Here is a 17,808-nt window from a genome sequence, read left to right as displayed (position 1 = left end):
TGTTACGTCTGTTTGCTGTGAAGAAAACGTCAACAACAGGGTCGTTAGAGAAGATGTGTATTGGTTTTATCTTGTTCACACATCTTGCAAAACACATGGTGCGATTTTTCAGAATAACCTGTATATTGTCAAACACTTGAAGGTTAGGTTTCATGGTATAATAAAAAAGGTAAACTGGCAACACTGTCACAATTTTTTTAATCCTTTTTATACTCGATACTGTTCAAATCAGCACAAAACGTGATTATATGGCATCGAACAATGTTTTTTTTACGAAATTTATAAACTGCACCTGATTTTATATGATACTTTATATGAAAAAATGAATATTTTTTCTTAAAAACGTTATATCTCAGGAACGACGCAAATTATCTTGGGGCGTTAAGCTTTTTCGATCGAAAAACGTCTGATAAACACGATGGAATCAAAATTTTTAAAATCAAAATATACGTATTTTGAAAAAAATCGATTTTTAGTTTTATTATTAAAAAATATGATATCTGGCAACACTGTATCAAAAAAGTTATATTTTTTCTGGATTCCCTGAACGATTTCCTTTAAAAAAGCCGAAGGTCGAAAATGTGTAGGTGCAATCGTTTCAATTATAAAAATAAAAAAAAAGAGAGGATAATTTTCATATCGGCCAAAACGAGGGGTGCTGCCACGGACCAAGGGGTGATCCGATCGGCACCAAAATTTGGATTTTTTCTTTTTCCATCTAAACAAATGTTTCAGCCAAATTTGGTTCAAATCCGTGATGGTCGATTGCAAGCGGTCGGTCACTTGGCGTGGAATGACCCATATATTGCAGTGTGCGTTCAAGATGCAAACGGTGCCCAAATGCGCTTCAAACGCGGTAACACATGTTACCAAAGGCAACGTAGCAACCATATCCAATATCATCGCCACCCTGGGATTTGAAAGCTCCCACTGACATCGGGTTACTTGTTAAAAAATCTTACCGCATTTGGTGCTCCCGCATTTGGTATTTGCATTTTGAATGCACACAGCAATACAAGCCTTTGCAAAGATCCCTTGAAAAAACTCTTGAATTATTTCTTAAAAAATTTCCGTAGGCATTCCAAGGAAATATGTTTCAATAAATTTCCTAAACAAATCCATGGAGAAATTATTGGAGTTATCTTTAGAAGGAATGCCGGAAAAATTTCTGGGGTAATACATCGAGGAATATTTGAAGGAGTATTTTTCTGGATGAACATTTGGAAATTTCCAATAGAATCCTTAAAGTAATTCCTGCAAAAAACTCTGGTAGAATCCTCGAAGAAATACTTGAGCTAATTTCTGAAAGAAAATTGTCTGAAGAAATCACTGGAAGGATTTATGAAAGATTATTTGAAAAAGAATCTAAAGAAACCCCTGTAGAAAATTCGGAAAAAAATCCGTGAAGATATTTCCGATAATTTTTTTTTAAACGAATTCCTAGAAAAAAGCCTAATGATAAATCTTGGGGTAGTTTCAGAAGGTACTCAAACAAATCTATCTAAAATATTTTTTGGAGAGATACCCAAAGAAGTTTCTGTAAAAAAAACTTTGGCATATTCTATGACCGAATTGCTGGAGTAATTTCTGAAAGAATCCATGGAATAATTTTGTAAGAAATCAATGCAAGATTTCGATTTTTTTAGACTACTTCATGGACGAATCTCATAGGAAAATTTTAGGAAGGAATCTACAGGGAAATTTCTAAAAATAAACTTGGAAAAATTTCTGAAGGAGTCTGTGGAAAAGTTTCTGAAGAAATCCTTGGTAAAATATCCGCAAGAACCTTTGATGTTGTTTTAAAGAATCTCCAAATGCATTTCCGAAGAAATCTCAAGATGATTTTCTGAATGAACTTTTGCACGGTTTTTTGAAAAATCTATGGAGGATGTTTTGTGGAAACCCATGGAAGCTTTTCTAGAGGAATTTTTGGAAAAAAAATCTGGAGGATCCTCTAACGAGGATCCTGTGATTACTACTACAGATTCCTAAAAGTACTCTTCCAAGAATAAATTTTCAATTCTCAGGGGATTACTGGAATATTTTGGCATTTCTCATGAGTCCTGAACTTCTTACAGGGATCACATCATAAATCAAAGAGTAACTACAGGAATTACTATGCAAATTTGTGTACTCCAGGCAGGATTTTTAGCGAGATTCCAGAAATATGCCTAGAGATTTTTCTATAAATTGGGAATATGTGTCATGAGCCCGTATGGTCTAAGCGAAGCGGTAAAAGAGGGGAGGTGTTCTCTGCGAAAAATTCAATCAACTGTTTAATAAATTCAAGCTATCGTATCAACAGTTAGAAAGAAGAGTCTACTTTTTATGTGATTTTCGATTGGTGTATAGAAGGTATGCTGAAAATGAGCCTCAAAATTGATTAACCATTTGCGTCCAAACGGATGTGATACGGCCACTACCAGTACGGAAAACCTGCGCAGTTTCAGTATTTGTTAATTTATTATTGAACCATCATCATGCTTTCGTGATTGATTGATTTTCAAGATGTTCTTTTCTTCATTTCCTCATGTTTTTTTTCCTACACGACACGATATTCTTTGCAGTTTCCCCATTTTTGTTTTGTTACACTTGATAAGTAATAATTTATTGTCATTTGATTCTATGCGTGTGTTTGTATTAATTTTCAAGTTTACACTTCTTTTCTTTTTACTTCCCCATTGATTATGTTTGTTTTGTTTTTTTTTACAGCGCCGATAAATTTGGGTTAGACATGTTTGGATATTTTTTCAATGCTTGGGAATTTTCCGGTTTTTTTCAAAAAACAGAGATTACAGAATCAAACCACCTGTTGAGAATGTGCAAGTGTAAGTGTTGGTTTATGAGGGTTTCGATTCTTTGTTTTCTCTAACGTAGTGGTATTTGTGTGGTAATCGTGGTTCGACATCCATGCACGTCAATATGGCCTTCTCATTCGCTATTATCGTTTTTTTCTTTTTTTTAGATTTGATTAAGTTTATAAGCTTAGAGTAGGAGAAAAAAAGAAATCTTGTTTGTATGTTGGTAAACTACTGTGCTTCATCCTGTTTTTTATTGAATTCTATTCTGATTTGATTAGGTTAAATTCGAGCTTAAGTTTTAGTGTTTTGCTTGCGCTTCGCTACTTTACACAGATGTACATCCCACTTATTTACGATAGGGTTTAAGACGCTAGTTTCTACTAAATGCAAATATCGCTTAAGTCTTGATTCAAATTGGAAGTTATACGTATTTTATGTTATATAACTAAAATTGACAATTAAACAAACAACTCGCTATAACTTTGGTAATAAACGCATCCGCAACATTAAAAACAAAATTTTTAAACTAAAGTATTTGGAACTAACTTAAAATTAGGTGGAAGAAGGTCAAAGTGTCAGATTGCTTCCTCCTCCGGCTGGAACTGCGATATAATTTGTATGATTTTTGTAAACCATATTATTGTACAGCGTATGAGCTTTTTTAACACTAATCCATCTAACAGTTACGTTTTAAGCTTAGATAGGCTTAAAAATGAATTAAGATTCCGTGGCTAATCCTAGGAGCAGCTTCATACAATTACATAGTTCAACACAGAAATGTCCCTTTAACAACTTTGTGTAAGGGAAATTGTGTGATATATTCATCAGATAAACCGTATACTTAATGAATGAATTGATAAATTCTTTCTTTCCGAAATTTTAGGTTCCTCCGTATACAATTGCCTCTATTCCCACATGGTTTAGGGACAAAAGGTTGACGAACAAAACATCGAAAACAAATTCGTCCTTTTGTTGTTCGACCTTTCGTCATCGATTCTCCCACAAGATTAATGGGCAAGAGGCCGAACCAAAAAGGTAAATGTTCGACCTTTCCCCCTTTCATTTCAACTTTCGACCTTTTGTCTTTCAACTTTTCGGTCTTTCGACTATTCGACCTATCATCATAGATTTAGTATAGAATGCAGAGCACGTATAGCTACCTACCATTGTTGTTGTTGGATGCATTGGAAACGAACCCAACGATGGAAGGCAATGCCTGCTTGGTTTCTAAACTGACGTTTCCGTTGCCCTGGATACGGCGACCACGTTGTTTGGCGAACCAGCGGACGCCGCTCGAAGGCTCGCGGGAGCCCCTCCGGCTGTTCCGGCACCGCCGTCCTGTTGGCTGTTCTTGCAGTAGAACTTTTTATGGGCAATGAACGTGTTGACGTAGTTGAAGGTTATGTCGCACGCGTCGCAGTAGTTCGGTCCGCTGTGGTTGATCTCTCCGATGTAGCCCGGAGGCGACGGAGTCTTGGTCTGGGATTGGTGGTTTGGGGATTTTTTGAGACTTCCGGCACCGATGGATTGCAGGGGTTTGACTTTATGCTGGGGTTGACTTGGAACAAGGGGAGGCGGAGGTGGCGAGCCCATCAGTTGGTTCGCCGGCTGTTCCGGAACTTCAGTTTTGATGATCACTTCGGGTTCTTCTAGGACTACGTCAACGTCGACGTCGGTATCGTCTGGTCGGTCATCCTCGGGCTCGGTTTTGATGAGACTGCTGTGAGGGTAAGGCGGTATTAGTTGGTTTACCACGTGGATAGATGAACTAGTCTTACTCACCTGTTGACGTTGGGTCCTGGAGTGCTGCTGACCGGAGGACGTGGCGTCGAGTTGCCGCTGTCTCCGTTGAAGATTAAAGATTCACCTCCTTCGCCGATCAACGGAGAATTGCTGGGGGGTCGTTCCCGACCATGGATGAGTTTGATATGTTTCGCCTGAAAGTAGTTAAGGAGGTTTCAGTATAACTCGTATCAATCCTCCATACACAAGTTTCACTTACCACATTCAGTTTGTAGGCGGAGTAATACGGACAGAGTTCACAGTAATGAAGCTGCCCCGAGGGACTGCTGCTGTTGTTCTCCATGTGACGTGTAGATGGCAGTTGCTGCTGCTGACTGGCAGCTTGTGCCGCTGCCACAGCTTGATTCATCAGTTGTGCTGTGGTGGCGGCTGCAGCGGCAACGGCGGCTGCTGCAGCTGCTGCGGACGCTACAGCTGCGGCCGGAGGTATCTCGATACCGTCCTCCTCCAGGATACACGTGATGTAGTTCTCCTCGTTGAAATCGTTCGTCTTTTTATCAAAATGCATCCGGATGTGAGTTCGCATACCGCTGTAAACGAAGGAGTTGTTTAAAGTTATCAAAAAATCGGTTTAGTGGATGCTTTTAGAGATCAGAGGCCTGGCTGTGGTACTACGGAGCTTTCTAAGTAACTTTGTCGTAATAGTTTGAGCGTTCGTAACACAGATGACATTTTTTGAGTAACTTCTAGAGATACTCAGATAGTGTGGACAACAGAAAACAGTTGAGGTTATGGGCCCAGAAACGTTTTCTGTAGAAAGATTATCGCTGGATTTAAGGGTATCGAAGAGAGGAGTTGACATTGAAGCATTGATACAATAATAAGAAGTATCGTACATGTACTCAGGAAAAGCAGAACTGCTGATCACCAGTGATTATCCCTACAAAACTTACCGCAACGTGTTGCCCTTGTAGCGACAGATTGTGCACCGAAACGCCTTCACACCACCGTGGGTATCCATGTGGCGGCGAGCTTCCGTCGAATTTGGACTAATCGTTTCACAGATGGGACACTTGTAAGCTCCCTGTCCGGCCACGGTGCAGGGCTGTCCCGGTTCGTGCATGCTCTTGCACTTGGAGCAGCGTTCTTTCTGCGGTACCACAGCCGTCTGTAACGGGGAATAGTTAAAATCTTCGGAAATATCGCGAGCAATCAAGAACTTACCGGAATTTGTACATCCACTCGCTTCGGACAGTAGTACATCTGGTGGGCACTCAAGTTGTCCAGGGATGTGAACTTGATGCCGCAGGCCGCACAAATCAGCTGTTGATAGGCAACCGGTGGACCACCGCCGGAACTTCGCGCACCACCGCCAAGCACCGACGCGGCAGCGCCAGTCGGCGTGGAAGGACTCGCAGCTTGCGGAGATATTGGAGGACTAGTTTTCGGGTTGTCCTCGTCCGGATCCAGATTCCGAGCGGAGCAGTAGTGCTTCTTGTGGGCTAAGTAGTTCTCGTACTTGCAGAAGACTATATTGCACTCTTTGCACTTGGAGTCACCCTGTTTGACGAAGATCTGAGGAGTGCTCGGGAGGACCGGAACCTGGACGTTGTTGGTCGGTGAAATGCTGTTCAACAGAGGAGACATCTGCGGCTGCGAGAGGTTTTTCGAAGTAGGATCCACGCAGTTACTGTTGGAGCCTGATGAAAGCCGGAGGGCAAGCTCGACTCCTTTTTGAGTGAGCAGAGACGAGTTGGGAAGTATATTGAGATTGAGATTAAGTGCTGGGTCAGCTGCCGAGAGCCGCAGGGCAATGTCCGCCGGAAGTAGAGGACGCATTAGCAGTTGTTGCTGTTGCTGTAATGTAAGTGGAGATATGGATACGGAACCGTCACGGTCACCCCGGGAACCGGCTCCACTTCCGGAGCCACCTACACCACCTCCACCTCGAGGGCTGTTGGACCGCCGTTTCGGCGACGGCGTTAGCGGTGGACTTCCGGGAAGTGATGGAGCACAAACGATCTGCTCAGGCGTGATGGAGTCACCACTGACCGAGAGATTCTCTTTGCCTTCCATCAGGCTATCGAAGTCCATGCGGAGCTGTTCGACTGATATGGCTGAGGAGAGCGATAGCGATCGCTCGCGGAGATTACCTCCTCGCACAGATAGGTCCAGCGGGGTGGAAGATTCTCTGTAAAAAAGGATCGTAAGTCTCTTAGCTACAATGAAGAACTCGCAAGAAACTCACTTGACATTGTCCCGTTTGTTGACGGCTTTCAGGACTTCGCCGGTGCTGTTGTTACTGTTGGAACTGCTTTCGCTGCCGCCGACGTTCGGCGTTTGGACCCGCGAATGAGAACCGGAACCCCCTAGCGGTGGCGGCGGCTGATGTGGCGTCGGCGCCTGTTGTACACTCGCAGCGGCAGCAGCGGCTGCATTGGCTGCAGCTGCGGCGGCTGCTGCAGCAGAAACGGCTATCGGCTGAAGCGCTCCGTTCTGGAAGATGAAGCAGGCTGACTCCGGATTGGAGATTCCCGGCGCGAGGCTTGATCTGTGGGGATAAGGTTGGTTAGAATTTGTACGGCTTTTGGGAAATGAAAGGAGATCTTACAATAGTGCCGGGATGACGCTGGCACCGCGGATCAACGAGTATGGAATCACAATAATGGGGTTGGTTGGAAGTGCCAGGAACGGCTGCTGCGGAGCCACCGGGGGCGTTTTAGGAACATCCGGAGGGCTCTGTGAACCGGATTTGTGCTGCGGCTTCGGCGTACTGTTATTCGATTGCCTGTAAGTTAAAAAAGGCAAAAATGTAATAAGGCTCAATCGCGAATAGTGCTTTACGGAGCCGAAGAATAAAACTTACCCTTCTCTATGCCGCGAACTGCAGTAGTGCTGCTTGTGCGCCCGGTAGGTTTTGGTACTGGAGAACCGAATATCACAATCGGAACAATACCGGTCTACCTGAGGTGGCGGTTGTTGTTGCTGCTGCTGCTGTTGTTGTTGTTGCTGAAGAGCAGCGGCTGCGGCGGCTGCAGCAGCGGCCGCTTGGACTTGAAATTGCAGCTGAAGCTGTTGACTAGCGGTACTGTCGTCTCCGTTGGACGTGTTCGAACTTGGTGCCGGTGACGATTGATGCATACGCATATGACGGTTTAGAGAGACCTTCTTGTCCGCACTGTACGAACACTGGGTGCAAGCGTATTGCTTGCCGGTTTTGGCCGCCTTAGCTGGCGGTTCGGAACTGTTAGGGTCGTTAGGATGGGCGTTCTTCACACCTCCGTTGTTCTCGTCGGCGTCTTTCCGATGGGAACAGTAGTAGGTCTGGTGGGCTTCCAGGGTGGATGCCGATGAGAACCGGATGCCACAAGGACCGCACATGTACATTGGTATCCGAGGCGGTAGGTCCACGGTGATCGGAATGGTAATGTTATCTGGTTTGCTAGGTTTGCGCATGATTGCCTGCGCAGGCGGACCGCCCACCGACTGGTAATCCGATTCACTGTTCTTCTCGAATTGACTATCATTGGCGGCTGTGATATTCTTAAGATCTTTTGCGTCCGGATTGGTCGCTGGATCGGCGGCCAAGGCGGCATTCAGTCTAAGCATGGGAAGCTGACCGGTGCTCAGCTCTGGAGATTTACTCACTTCGTTGTGATCTTCCTCTGGAGACCTTTGATTTTCGTCGATCATAAAGTCGGGTTCGACTTTGATTTCGATCTTCTCCGGAGAGGAGACCCCTCGCTCTGAGTCGGATTCGCTCATAGCGGTTGTTGGAGGAGGAGGGGGAGGTGATGCCACCGAGGGTGTCCTACTGCTACGGGTGGCTGTAGAAGGAGCTGGCGAGGGTGCCGCTTCTTCCGGGGCGTTCGTTTCGTTTGCAGGTTCCTCTTCCGTTTCGTTCTGAACCGAAGCAGGCCGTGAGTTGATCATTTCTGTTTCGCCGCCTACTTCGCTACAATTGGTGCTACTGCTAGTGCTGCTTGATGAGGAATTTCCTTGTTGCTCCTGAGGTAACGACTGCTGCTCATCAGCAGCTTCCTCATCGTCTCCTGGGGGAAAAACGGAAACAAGAAAAGTTAGATTAATTCAACTAGCAGTGACAATGTCTTTCTCGTATAGTATGGCATGGTATGAGATGGCCAAACATGAGTACGCAGTACGTACAGTGAGTATTTAAACCTTTTAAATTCCAGTACCGCATTTTTAAGGGTAAAGCGATAGACTTTAGGTAAAACATTGTTGTACGAGAAAGGCAAATAGAATCAGACATTAGTAATCAATAACGCCGAAAAAAGAGTACAAAAATGATTTATGGAGCACTGGAATGGATTTTCATTAATGACTCCAGAATCCGGAGAGGGGAAGTACCAATCTATTCCTTCGTGTATAAAGAACTCCTTCCTTACACCCCTAGCAGCAGCCGTTGAATGTAAATTGAATCATTCATCACAGTTTGTGCATTCCGCTGGAAGCATTCTCAATCTTGTAGTAACAAACGGCGCGGCGGCGCGGCTGGTTGCAGAAAGGGAGACATGGTCTTCATCAATTTAAGCAACAAATCACGGCGAAACGTTTTTGCCATTTCCTCCTCCGAAGGAAGAATGCTGCTGCTTGCTAACCCTGCGCGCGTGTACCTCTAGGTACTCTTCTTCACTCGGAATGCAGCCGATTCTTGGTTGATTAAAAATTGACCATTTCGCGCGCTGCAGCATCATGCTGCATGTTTCTTTTCTTCCTGTCCTGTCGGTTCATCATGCTGCATGCTGCCGCCGCACGACGACGGTGCGCGCTGGAGCACGTGTGGTAGGACCCGAAGAGAGAAGTCCAAAGAATCCAATCAGTTTCTAGGGAAATGCGGTGTCCGTCCACTTCTGCCAAAGATTGATTCGAACGGATTCTTTGTCACGAAATGTGTGCTGCTGCTGCTGCTGCTGCAGCTACACAACACATGGGCACAATACTGGATATGGTGGAGATGTTTTCATTCTCTCTCCCTCGAAGCCGGCGTGTAAAACACCGAGTTCAAGAATTTATGCTTATGATTGGACACATAAAGAACAACATAATCTGCTGCGGGCATTTATTGGGAACTGACCTGTAAGCCTCGGGAGAGATGGTGACATTCTTTTGCAGTTTACCTTCCTGCGGGGTGTTCTGATTTATGATGATAGATATGGGGACTAGGAAACGACGTTTGATATATTTTTAGACTATTTTCTTTTGCATTTCTTGACCATTTCCTGTCGGAATTTATCAACAGATTTCTTGATTTTTTAGAAGATTTTTGGACAATATTTTGAAGTATTGTACGTCATTACACTCATTAATTGTTGCCTCAAACTTTGAAGATAAAAATCTTTGGTTCACTAGATGGCTCAACTCTGGTTTTTCTTCTGACTCTTTTTTACGCTTGGAAAGCATCAAGGGCTAAGAAGCTACTCTATTCAGAGTTCAGACAGTGAAAGGGCTGCAGAATGTGTGAGATAGATGCGTGACTATAATTGACACGTGCAGTAACTAAATCACATAGGTGCTCCTGGTTTAAACTTCTAGTGATCACCAAGAATCCTCATTCTCTGTATTGCCACCGACTCGCTAGGATCAACTGCCATCTATAGACTATACTCCAATATTAATATGTAGTATTTTTAGTCCAATAAGTGTATAGTATGTGGGTGAATAAATGTTCTATGCAGAGTGTAATCAGTGGCGTAGCTTGGAATGTGTTGAATAAATCCTTAACAATTTATTTTGGAATTCCACCAAGTAATCCTTTAGGAAGGCCTTCAAGGATTGTTTTACCGTTTTATTTAGGAAATCTGTCTTGAAGAATAATTTGCCATCAATAATCTTTTAAGTAGATTGCAAGAATGTTATTTCATATTTCTCTAAGCACTTCTTCAGGAGTTTTTCAGTGTTGTCACCGAAAATGTATTTGAAAGATTCTTACAAAGGCTTCATCAAGTATTTCTCGAAATATTTGCTCAGGAAGTCCACCATGGATTCTATCAATGTTATCTCTGAGGATTCATCTAGAAGATCATTCAAAGAATTCTAAATGAACTCCAGAAAGAATTACAAAAAACAATCTCCAATGATTCCTTCGGAACTAAGAAACTACATCGGAATTCCGCCAGAGAAAGAACAGTCCTTCTAAAAAAAAATCGAAAAATCCTCCATAGTTTCATTTAGGAGATCCTCCACCAAATATTTATTTAACCTTCCGTAACTCGCGCGGTTAGTCACCATCGCAAGTACATCAGTACAAAAAGCGAGACTTTTTTTAACGTGTTATATAAAATAAAACAGCGCGATCACTTGAGGGTCAATGTTTTTTCTCACGGGAGTTAATGTTTCTCCAAAGATTTTTTCAAGGATTTCCTTTCATAACATTTTCAGAGATTTTTTCCAAGGATGAGGCTTGGCATTTCCTCAAGCATTCATCATTCATTTTGGCGTTCTTTTACAGATATCTTAAAGGATTTTTCAAAACAGTTCCATCAGAAAATCTTCAGAGGATTGCTTCAAAGATTACTGCAGCAATTTCTTCGAAAAATTTCTAAATGAATTCTTTGATGAGGTAGAGACGAACCAGCCAAGGGCTGAAAGTCTCTTTAATATAAAGACAAATCAATCAATCAATTTAATGAGTTTTTCAGAGGTTTTACTAAAAGATTCATCCTGGAATTTCTCCAGAAAATTGCCAAGAAATCCATTGGATAATAATTCAAGAATTCCTCCAAGGATTCCTCCAAAAGTAGCGCTAAGAAAATCTGTAGGATTTTTTTTCGTAATTATTTTCTCGAATTCCTCGTTGAATTCTTCAAAATCTTTCTACTCTAGGAGTTTCCAAAAAGCTTCCTTCTGTAATTTTTGCTAGAATTCCTCTAGCAACTGTTCAAAATATTCCTATTGCGAGGATTCCTGATGGGGTCACCGTGCTGTTGGTAATCTTACGATCTCAAATTCATCCTTTTCGAAAACAAGTCGATTACGTCACCGATTTTTTTCGTCGTGGAAAATGTTTTTCGGTTTTTCAAAAAACATTTTTTTTTTCAAAATTTTCTTTAAAAATGTTTTTGTGAAAAAAGGAAAAAATATTTTCGATTAGGAAAAAAATCAGGCGATACCTAGAGCCTTCCTTTAAATGTGTATGATAACCTTGAACATATTGCTTCGTTATTTAATCATCAAAATCAAAAACCAAAAAAATGAGGAAACGAATCCAGTTTTGCCTTTAGTATTTCTTCCAAAAATTTTATGAAAATTATCCAAAGTTTCTGTTTAATCAATCAATTATCCGAAGGTTTCATCAATCTTTTTTCCAAGCTTTCCTTGTTAAATTAAATTCATGATTCCTCCAAGGATTCTTCCGAGGATTCCTTTTGGGATTTTTTCAGGAATTGCTTTATGAATTCTACCAAGGTCTTAATCGAAATTGCAAAGGAATTCCTTCAAAAATGTTTTCAGGATTATTTCCAATGATTTTTTTTAGTGGTTCATCTAATTAATCCTCTTGTGGTTTCTTCAAAGACTCGTTCAGAATTTATTCAAGTATTCTCTAAAATGATTTTATTGAGCAATTCTCCAAGTATTCCAATAGCAATGTCATTTATGATTTTACCAGCAATTTTACCAATAATTTTAAACAAAAAAATCTTTCGGGAATTAGGGTGACATTGGGTATTATCGGCAGGTTTGTTCTCTTCGTCATGGGGGGTTTTTGGTAGCCAAATTGCCTGAAACTCGGCCATATTGGTTGGGAAGGATTTGAGGCCAACCCTGAGTTCAATAGGTTTCAAAAAACCCCCCAAGACAATGCTCAAGGCATTTTTCCAATAATCCTTTCAAGAATTCAAGTATTTCTCCAATAAATCTTCAATTTCTTGGGTATGTGCACACGTAGGAACTGTTTACACCCACGGAATACTTGATGAAATCGTTGGAGAAATTTCCCAAAGCTTTCGTGAAGGAAATCTGCAAGAATCCTTGGTGATATTTCTAAGCGAATCTTTGAAGAGAGTCATGGTAAAATTCACGAAGAAATCCTTGAAAGAATTCCGGTATGATTCTTTGAAGAAATCCTTATAGAATTTCTTGAAGGGTTTTCTGCATAACTTTATTTGAATTTCTGAAGTAACTTGGGGAATTTACGAAAGAATTCTCGGACAAATTATTGAAGGAATTCCTGGAGATTCACTGTTGTATTTCTTAAGCCCAGCATGTATTTTCAGAAAATGGAAAATTTTCCCAGAAGTGTAAATCAGTGCCAGTGATTTAAATTTTCGCCGTATTTCAGGATAAAGCTGGTGAAGTAACAACACTGCCGTATACCTGCTCTATTAGAATGCAAGATCTAGCCATAATCTAGCACCTATCAAAGAAAACTTAGACAATAAGCAAGAGTTTGATGATGTATAATCAAAAATGTGTCAAAATTGGCAATGTCGCTTACGTTGTTTTGTAGAATTACGGCAGCGTAGAAGTAACTTAATTGCGCTTGTTATTTTCCTGTGTATCAGAAAATAATAAATTAAAATTCTGAAACTGTTTTCCCTTGCTCATTTTAAATAAGATGTTCAACATTTTCTGGAAGCATCAAAGAAGTGTTCTAGGAAAATCATGAGTATTTTCAAAACGGACTAGAGAATATTGGATCCTATAGTTAGCCTAGTGGTTAACGCTATGGATCGCCAATCCGGAGACGGCGGGTTCGATTCCCATTCCGGTCAGGAAAATTTCCTCGACTCCCTGGGCTGTTCCCGCTTCGGGTACTTTACCCTAGGATCCAGTCCGAGCGAATCTAAGGTAGGAAGGCATAGAGTAGAGAATAGAGACATAGAGTAGCAAAATATAACTAAATATATTGTGCTGTTCGTCGTGAAATGTCGTCTTGCCTGTTTTTTGTACACAATATTGCTAGCAATAACTTACATTATATGTACCTTTGCGAAGGAAAACTATCTATATACAGTCAACTTTCGTTCGATGCACTAAGCTATTAGCCCAGTTAGCATTGGCGTAACTAGGATTTTTTCCTGGAGGGGGCCCAGGGGGGGCCTGACTTGAGATGAATTTTAAGCGGGATGGGCGCCCGGTAAGTGAATATGCAAATTAGTATTGTAGTTTTGAGTAATCAAAATGACTGTTCAGATTTGTTCATAGTTTTGTAAACTATATGAGTACGAACAATTCCTCCAAGATTTTTTTTTCTTAGCTTAATTCAGTGATTCCATCTTGGCTTCATCCAGAAATTCAATCAAGAATTCAACTAGGGATTCCACCACACATTTTTTCGGGGATTTGTCCTGGGATATCTATAGAGGTTCCTCCAGTAATTGTTCCAGTGCTTTTTTCGAAGTTTCCTTCAGGAATTTCTCCCGAGATCCTATAAGGTATTTCTGCAGGTATTCAGAGATTTCCACAGGGATATCTCCATATATGCCTTCCAAAATTCCACTAGAGATTGCTCCAATAATTACATCTGGAATGATTCGAAGTATTTCTGCAGGAATGTATTCCAGAAATTCTTTTAGAAAATTTTACTTAGAGATTCTTAAAAAAAACACTCCAAGAATTGCTTGAAAAATTTGTACAAAAACCTTTAGGGATCCTAGTTTTTTTATGTGTATTAACGAGATTTTTAGCCCTAGGCTAGTTCATCTCGGGGCCCACGCTTTATTTCCCTTCCGAAGGAAGAAGTCACATTTTGCGAGTTTGTCGGGAGTGGGATCCGATCCCTCGGCGTGATAGTCAAGTGTTCTAACCATCAAACCAGGTCCGCTCCACTAGGGATCCTAGTATTCCTTCAACAATTACTGCAGACATTGATTTCTTCATTTTTTTATTCAGGAATATTCCTACAAAAAATCTTCCAGGTATTCGCTAAGAAAGCTCTCCTGAGATTCCATAAAGAGTGGGGCTTGCTTCCGGGATTCCTCATCGGGTTTCTTCAGAAATTACTTCAAGAGTTCCTCCAGGGATTCACCGGAAATTTCTTCTGTTATTCTTACAAAAACGAATTCCGAGACTATTTTAAACATTTCTAGAAGAACTCTTATTGGGATTCCATCAGAAACTCCCGCAGGAATTAATCCAGGATTTCAGGATTTCCTCAGGAATTTCAGCGGTTTCTTCAGTATTTCCCCTGAGAATTCTTCAGAAAATCCTCCTGGAATTCCCTCAGAAATCGAACTTTGTATTTCATCAGGAATGAATCTTGAGATTCCTCCAGGAACTCCTTCGGAAATTCCTCCCGGTTTTTTTTCGAGAATTATTCCAGGTATTCCTCCTGGCATGCCTCTAGGATTTCATTCAGGCATTTCTCCAGAGACTTCTGCAAGAGTTCTACCAAGAATTTCTCCAGGTATTACCCCAGGTATTTCCTCAGGAATTACTCCAGGAATTTATTCAAGTTTGGATCCAGGAATTCTTCCATGAATTCCTCCGAAAATTCTTCCAGGAATTTCTTCTCTAAGGTTTCCTCTACACATTCCTCCAGGATTTATTTCATGGATCCCTCCAAGAATTCCACCGATGATTCCTGCAGTAATTCCTCCAGAAAATCTTCCTGGAACTCCACCAGAAATTCCTTTCTGAATTCATCTAAAAAATTCTCCTTGAATTCCTTCAGAAATTTCTCCATGGATTCCTTCCAGAATTCCTCTAGAGATTCTTCCAGGAATTCATTCAGGGATTCTCAAGATATTCATTTAGGGATTCCTCCTGCAGATCTTCCATGAATAGTTCCACGGATTTTCCTCAAGATTTCCTATAGAGATTTGTCCATGAATTCCTCCTGAGGTTCTCCCAGAAATTGTTTCAGGGATTCCTCCAGTTTTTTTTTGCAAGAATTCCCCCAGGAATTCTTCCAAGTAATTCTCTAGAAATTCCTCTAAGGATGCCTCCAGGAAGTCCTCAAGAGGTTACTTAAGTATTACCCCAAGAATTGATGATGATGATGATGATGATGATGATGATGATGATTGTGTACCCACCATCAGCGCAAGGATTACCTATGGCTGCAGAGTCATACCGAAACGGAATGATCTACCTGATGGTTTGTTGTAGCAGGGTAAGCTAAATTCACTGGAGACCTTCGGAAAACAACATGATAATTGTTATCTCGTGACAAAGTCTGGCCACCCCACGAACATTTGCCCGGAAACCAGTTCATTTAACTTCCTTAGGCTACCCCTCCGAAATCCCCATATATGTCATGCTCAAATATAAAAGTAATAATAAGGAACGAACTCACCGGGTAATCCTGACCAGCTGGTTTTCTATGTTTGGCTTTGGTCTCAGCATTTCCGAACTCGGAATAACGACGGACACGAGCACCACGATGCGGGCAAAGTGGTCTCTTGCCACCGAGCCATCGTCGATCGTTTACACAAAGTGTGAACAAAAAACACAAGGAAAAATACGAAAACGCGGGAACGACGAAATGCGGCAAGTTTCAGCCTCCGCGCCCTGCTTGTCACTGACGACCGTCGACCTTTCACTCTTTCATCAGCGTTCCACCCAAGTACGAACTAAAACACAAGAAAAATGCAAAAACGCGGTAAAGACGAAATGCGGCAAGTTTCAGCCTACGCGCCCTGCTTGTCACTGACGACCGTCGACCTTTCACTCTTTCATCAGCGTTCCACCCAAGTACGAACTAAAACACAAAGAAAATGCAAAAACGCGGTAAAGACGACATGCGGCATGTTTCAGCCTCCGCGCCCTGCTTGTCACTGACGACCGACGACCGTTCACTCTTCCATCAGCGTTCCACCCAAGTACGAACTAAAACACAAAGAAAATGCAAAAACGCGGTAAAGACGAAATGCGGCATGTTTCAGCCTCCGCGCCCTGCTTGTCACTGACGACCGACGACCGTTCACTCTTCCATCAGCGTTCCACCCAAATACGAACTAAAACACAAAGAAAATGCAAAAACGCGGTTAAGACGAAATGCGGCATGTTTCAGCCTCCGCGCCCTGCTTGTCACTGACGACCGACGACCGTTCACTCTTCCATCAGCGTTCCACTCAAATACGAACGAAAACACAAAGAAAAATGCAAAAACGCGGTAAAGACGAAATGCGGCATGTTTCAGCCTCCGCGCCCTGCTTGTCACTGACGACCGTCGACCTTTCACTCTTTCATCAGCGTTCCACCCAAGTACGAACTAAAACACAAAGAAAATGCAAAAACGCGGTAAAGACGACATGCGGCATGTTTCAGCCTCCGCGCCCTGCTTGTCACTGACGACCGACGACCTTCACTCTTCCATCAGCGTTCCACTCAAATACGAACTAAAACACAAAGAAAATGCAAAAACGCGGTAAAGACGACATGCGGCATGTTTCAGCCTCCGCGCCCTGCTTGTCACTGACGACCGACGACCTTCACTCTTCCATCAGCGTTCCACTCAAATACGAACTAAAACACAAGAAAAATGCAAAAACGCGGTAAAGACGAAATGCGGCATGTTTCAGCCTCCGCGCCCTGCTTGTCACTGACGACCGACGACCGTTCACTCTTCCATCAGCGTTCCACCCAAGTACGAACTAAAACACAAAGAAAATGCAAAAACGCGGTAAAGACGAAATGCGGCATGTTTCAGCCTCCGCGCCCTGCTTGTCACTGACGACCGTCGACCTTTCACTCTTTCATCAGCGTTCCACCCAAGTACGAACTAAAACACAAAGAAAATGCAAAAACGCGGTTAAGACGAAATGCGGCATGTTTCAGCCTCCGCGCCCTGCTTGTCACTGACGACCGACGACCGTTCACTCTTCCATCAGCGTTCCACTCAAATACGAACGAAAACACAAAGAAAAATGCAAAAACGCGGTAAAGACGAAATGCGGCATGTTTCAGCCTCCGCGCCCTGCTTGTCACTGACGACCGTCGACCTTTCACTCTTTCATCAGCGTTCCACCCAAGTACGAACTAAAACACAAAGAAAATGCAAAAACGCGGTAAAGACGACATGCGGCATGTTTCAGCCTCCGCGCCCTGCTTGTCACTGACGACCGACGACCTTCACTCTTCCATCAGCGTTCCACCCAAGTACGAACTAAAACACAAAGAAAATGCAAAAACGCGGTAAAGACGAAATGCGGCATGTTTCAGCCTCCGCGCCCTGCTTGTCACTGACGACCGTCGACCTTTCACTCTTTCATCAGCGTTCCACCCAAGTACGAACTAAAACACAAAGAAAATGCAAAAACGCGGTAAAGACGACATGCGGCATGTTTCAGCCTCCGCG

The 17,808-nt window shown here is 42.4% G+C and overlaps 1 protein-coding gene across 2 annotated transcripts in view; it reads right to left on the bottom strand.

The window, feature by feature from the left end:
• Positions 1-2,784: 2,784 nt before the first annotated feature.
• The window catches only part of LOC109398279 (zinc finger protein ush), a 334,683-nt gene continuing 319,659 nt past the window's right edge, over positions 2,785-17,808 (bottom strand). Inside the window, exons 2-9 of one of the 2 annotated variants that reach the window (XM_019670606.3) lie at positions 7,411-8,596; positions 7,156-7,332; positions 6,793-7,095; positions 5,769-6,735; positions 5,498-5,712; positions 4,804-5,134; positions 4,584-4,738; positions 2,785-4,518 (exon numbers count right to left, since the gene is read on the bottom strand). In XM_019670606.3, the coding sequence (XP_019526151.3) occupies positions 4,029-4,518; positions 4,584-4,738; positions 4,804-5,134; positions 5,498-5,712; positions 5,769-6,735; positions 6,793-7,095; positions 7,156-7,332; positions 7,411-8,596 (3,824 nt within the window). In that variant the 3' untranslated portion in view covers positions 2,785-4,028. Of the gene's footprint in view, positions 4,522-4,583; positions 4,739-4,803; positions 5,135-5,497; positions 5,713-5,768; positions 6,736-6,792; positions 7,096-7,155; positions 7,333-7,410; positions 8,597-17,808 lie in introns of both variants that reach the window. The other variant, XM_019670605.3, reaches the window with a different exon arrangement.

Source organism: Aedes albopictus, chromosome 2 (assembly GCF_035046485.1).
Source record: "Aedes albopictus strain Foshan chromosome 2, AalbF5, whole genome shotgun sequence".
Classification (NCBI taxonomy): Eukaryota; Metazoa; Arthropoda; class Insecta; order Diptera; family Culicidae; genus Aedes; species Aedes albopictus.
Note: the sequence above shows the minus strand (reverse complement) of the source record. Positions and strands in the feature narration are given on the sequence as shown.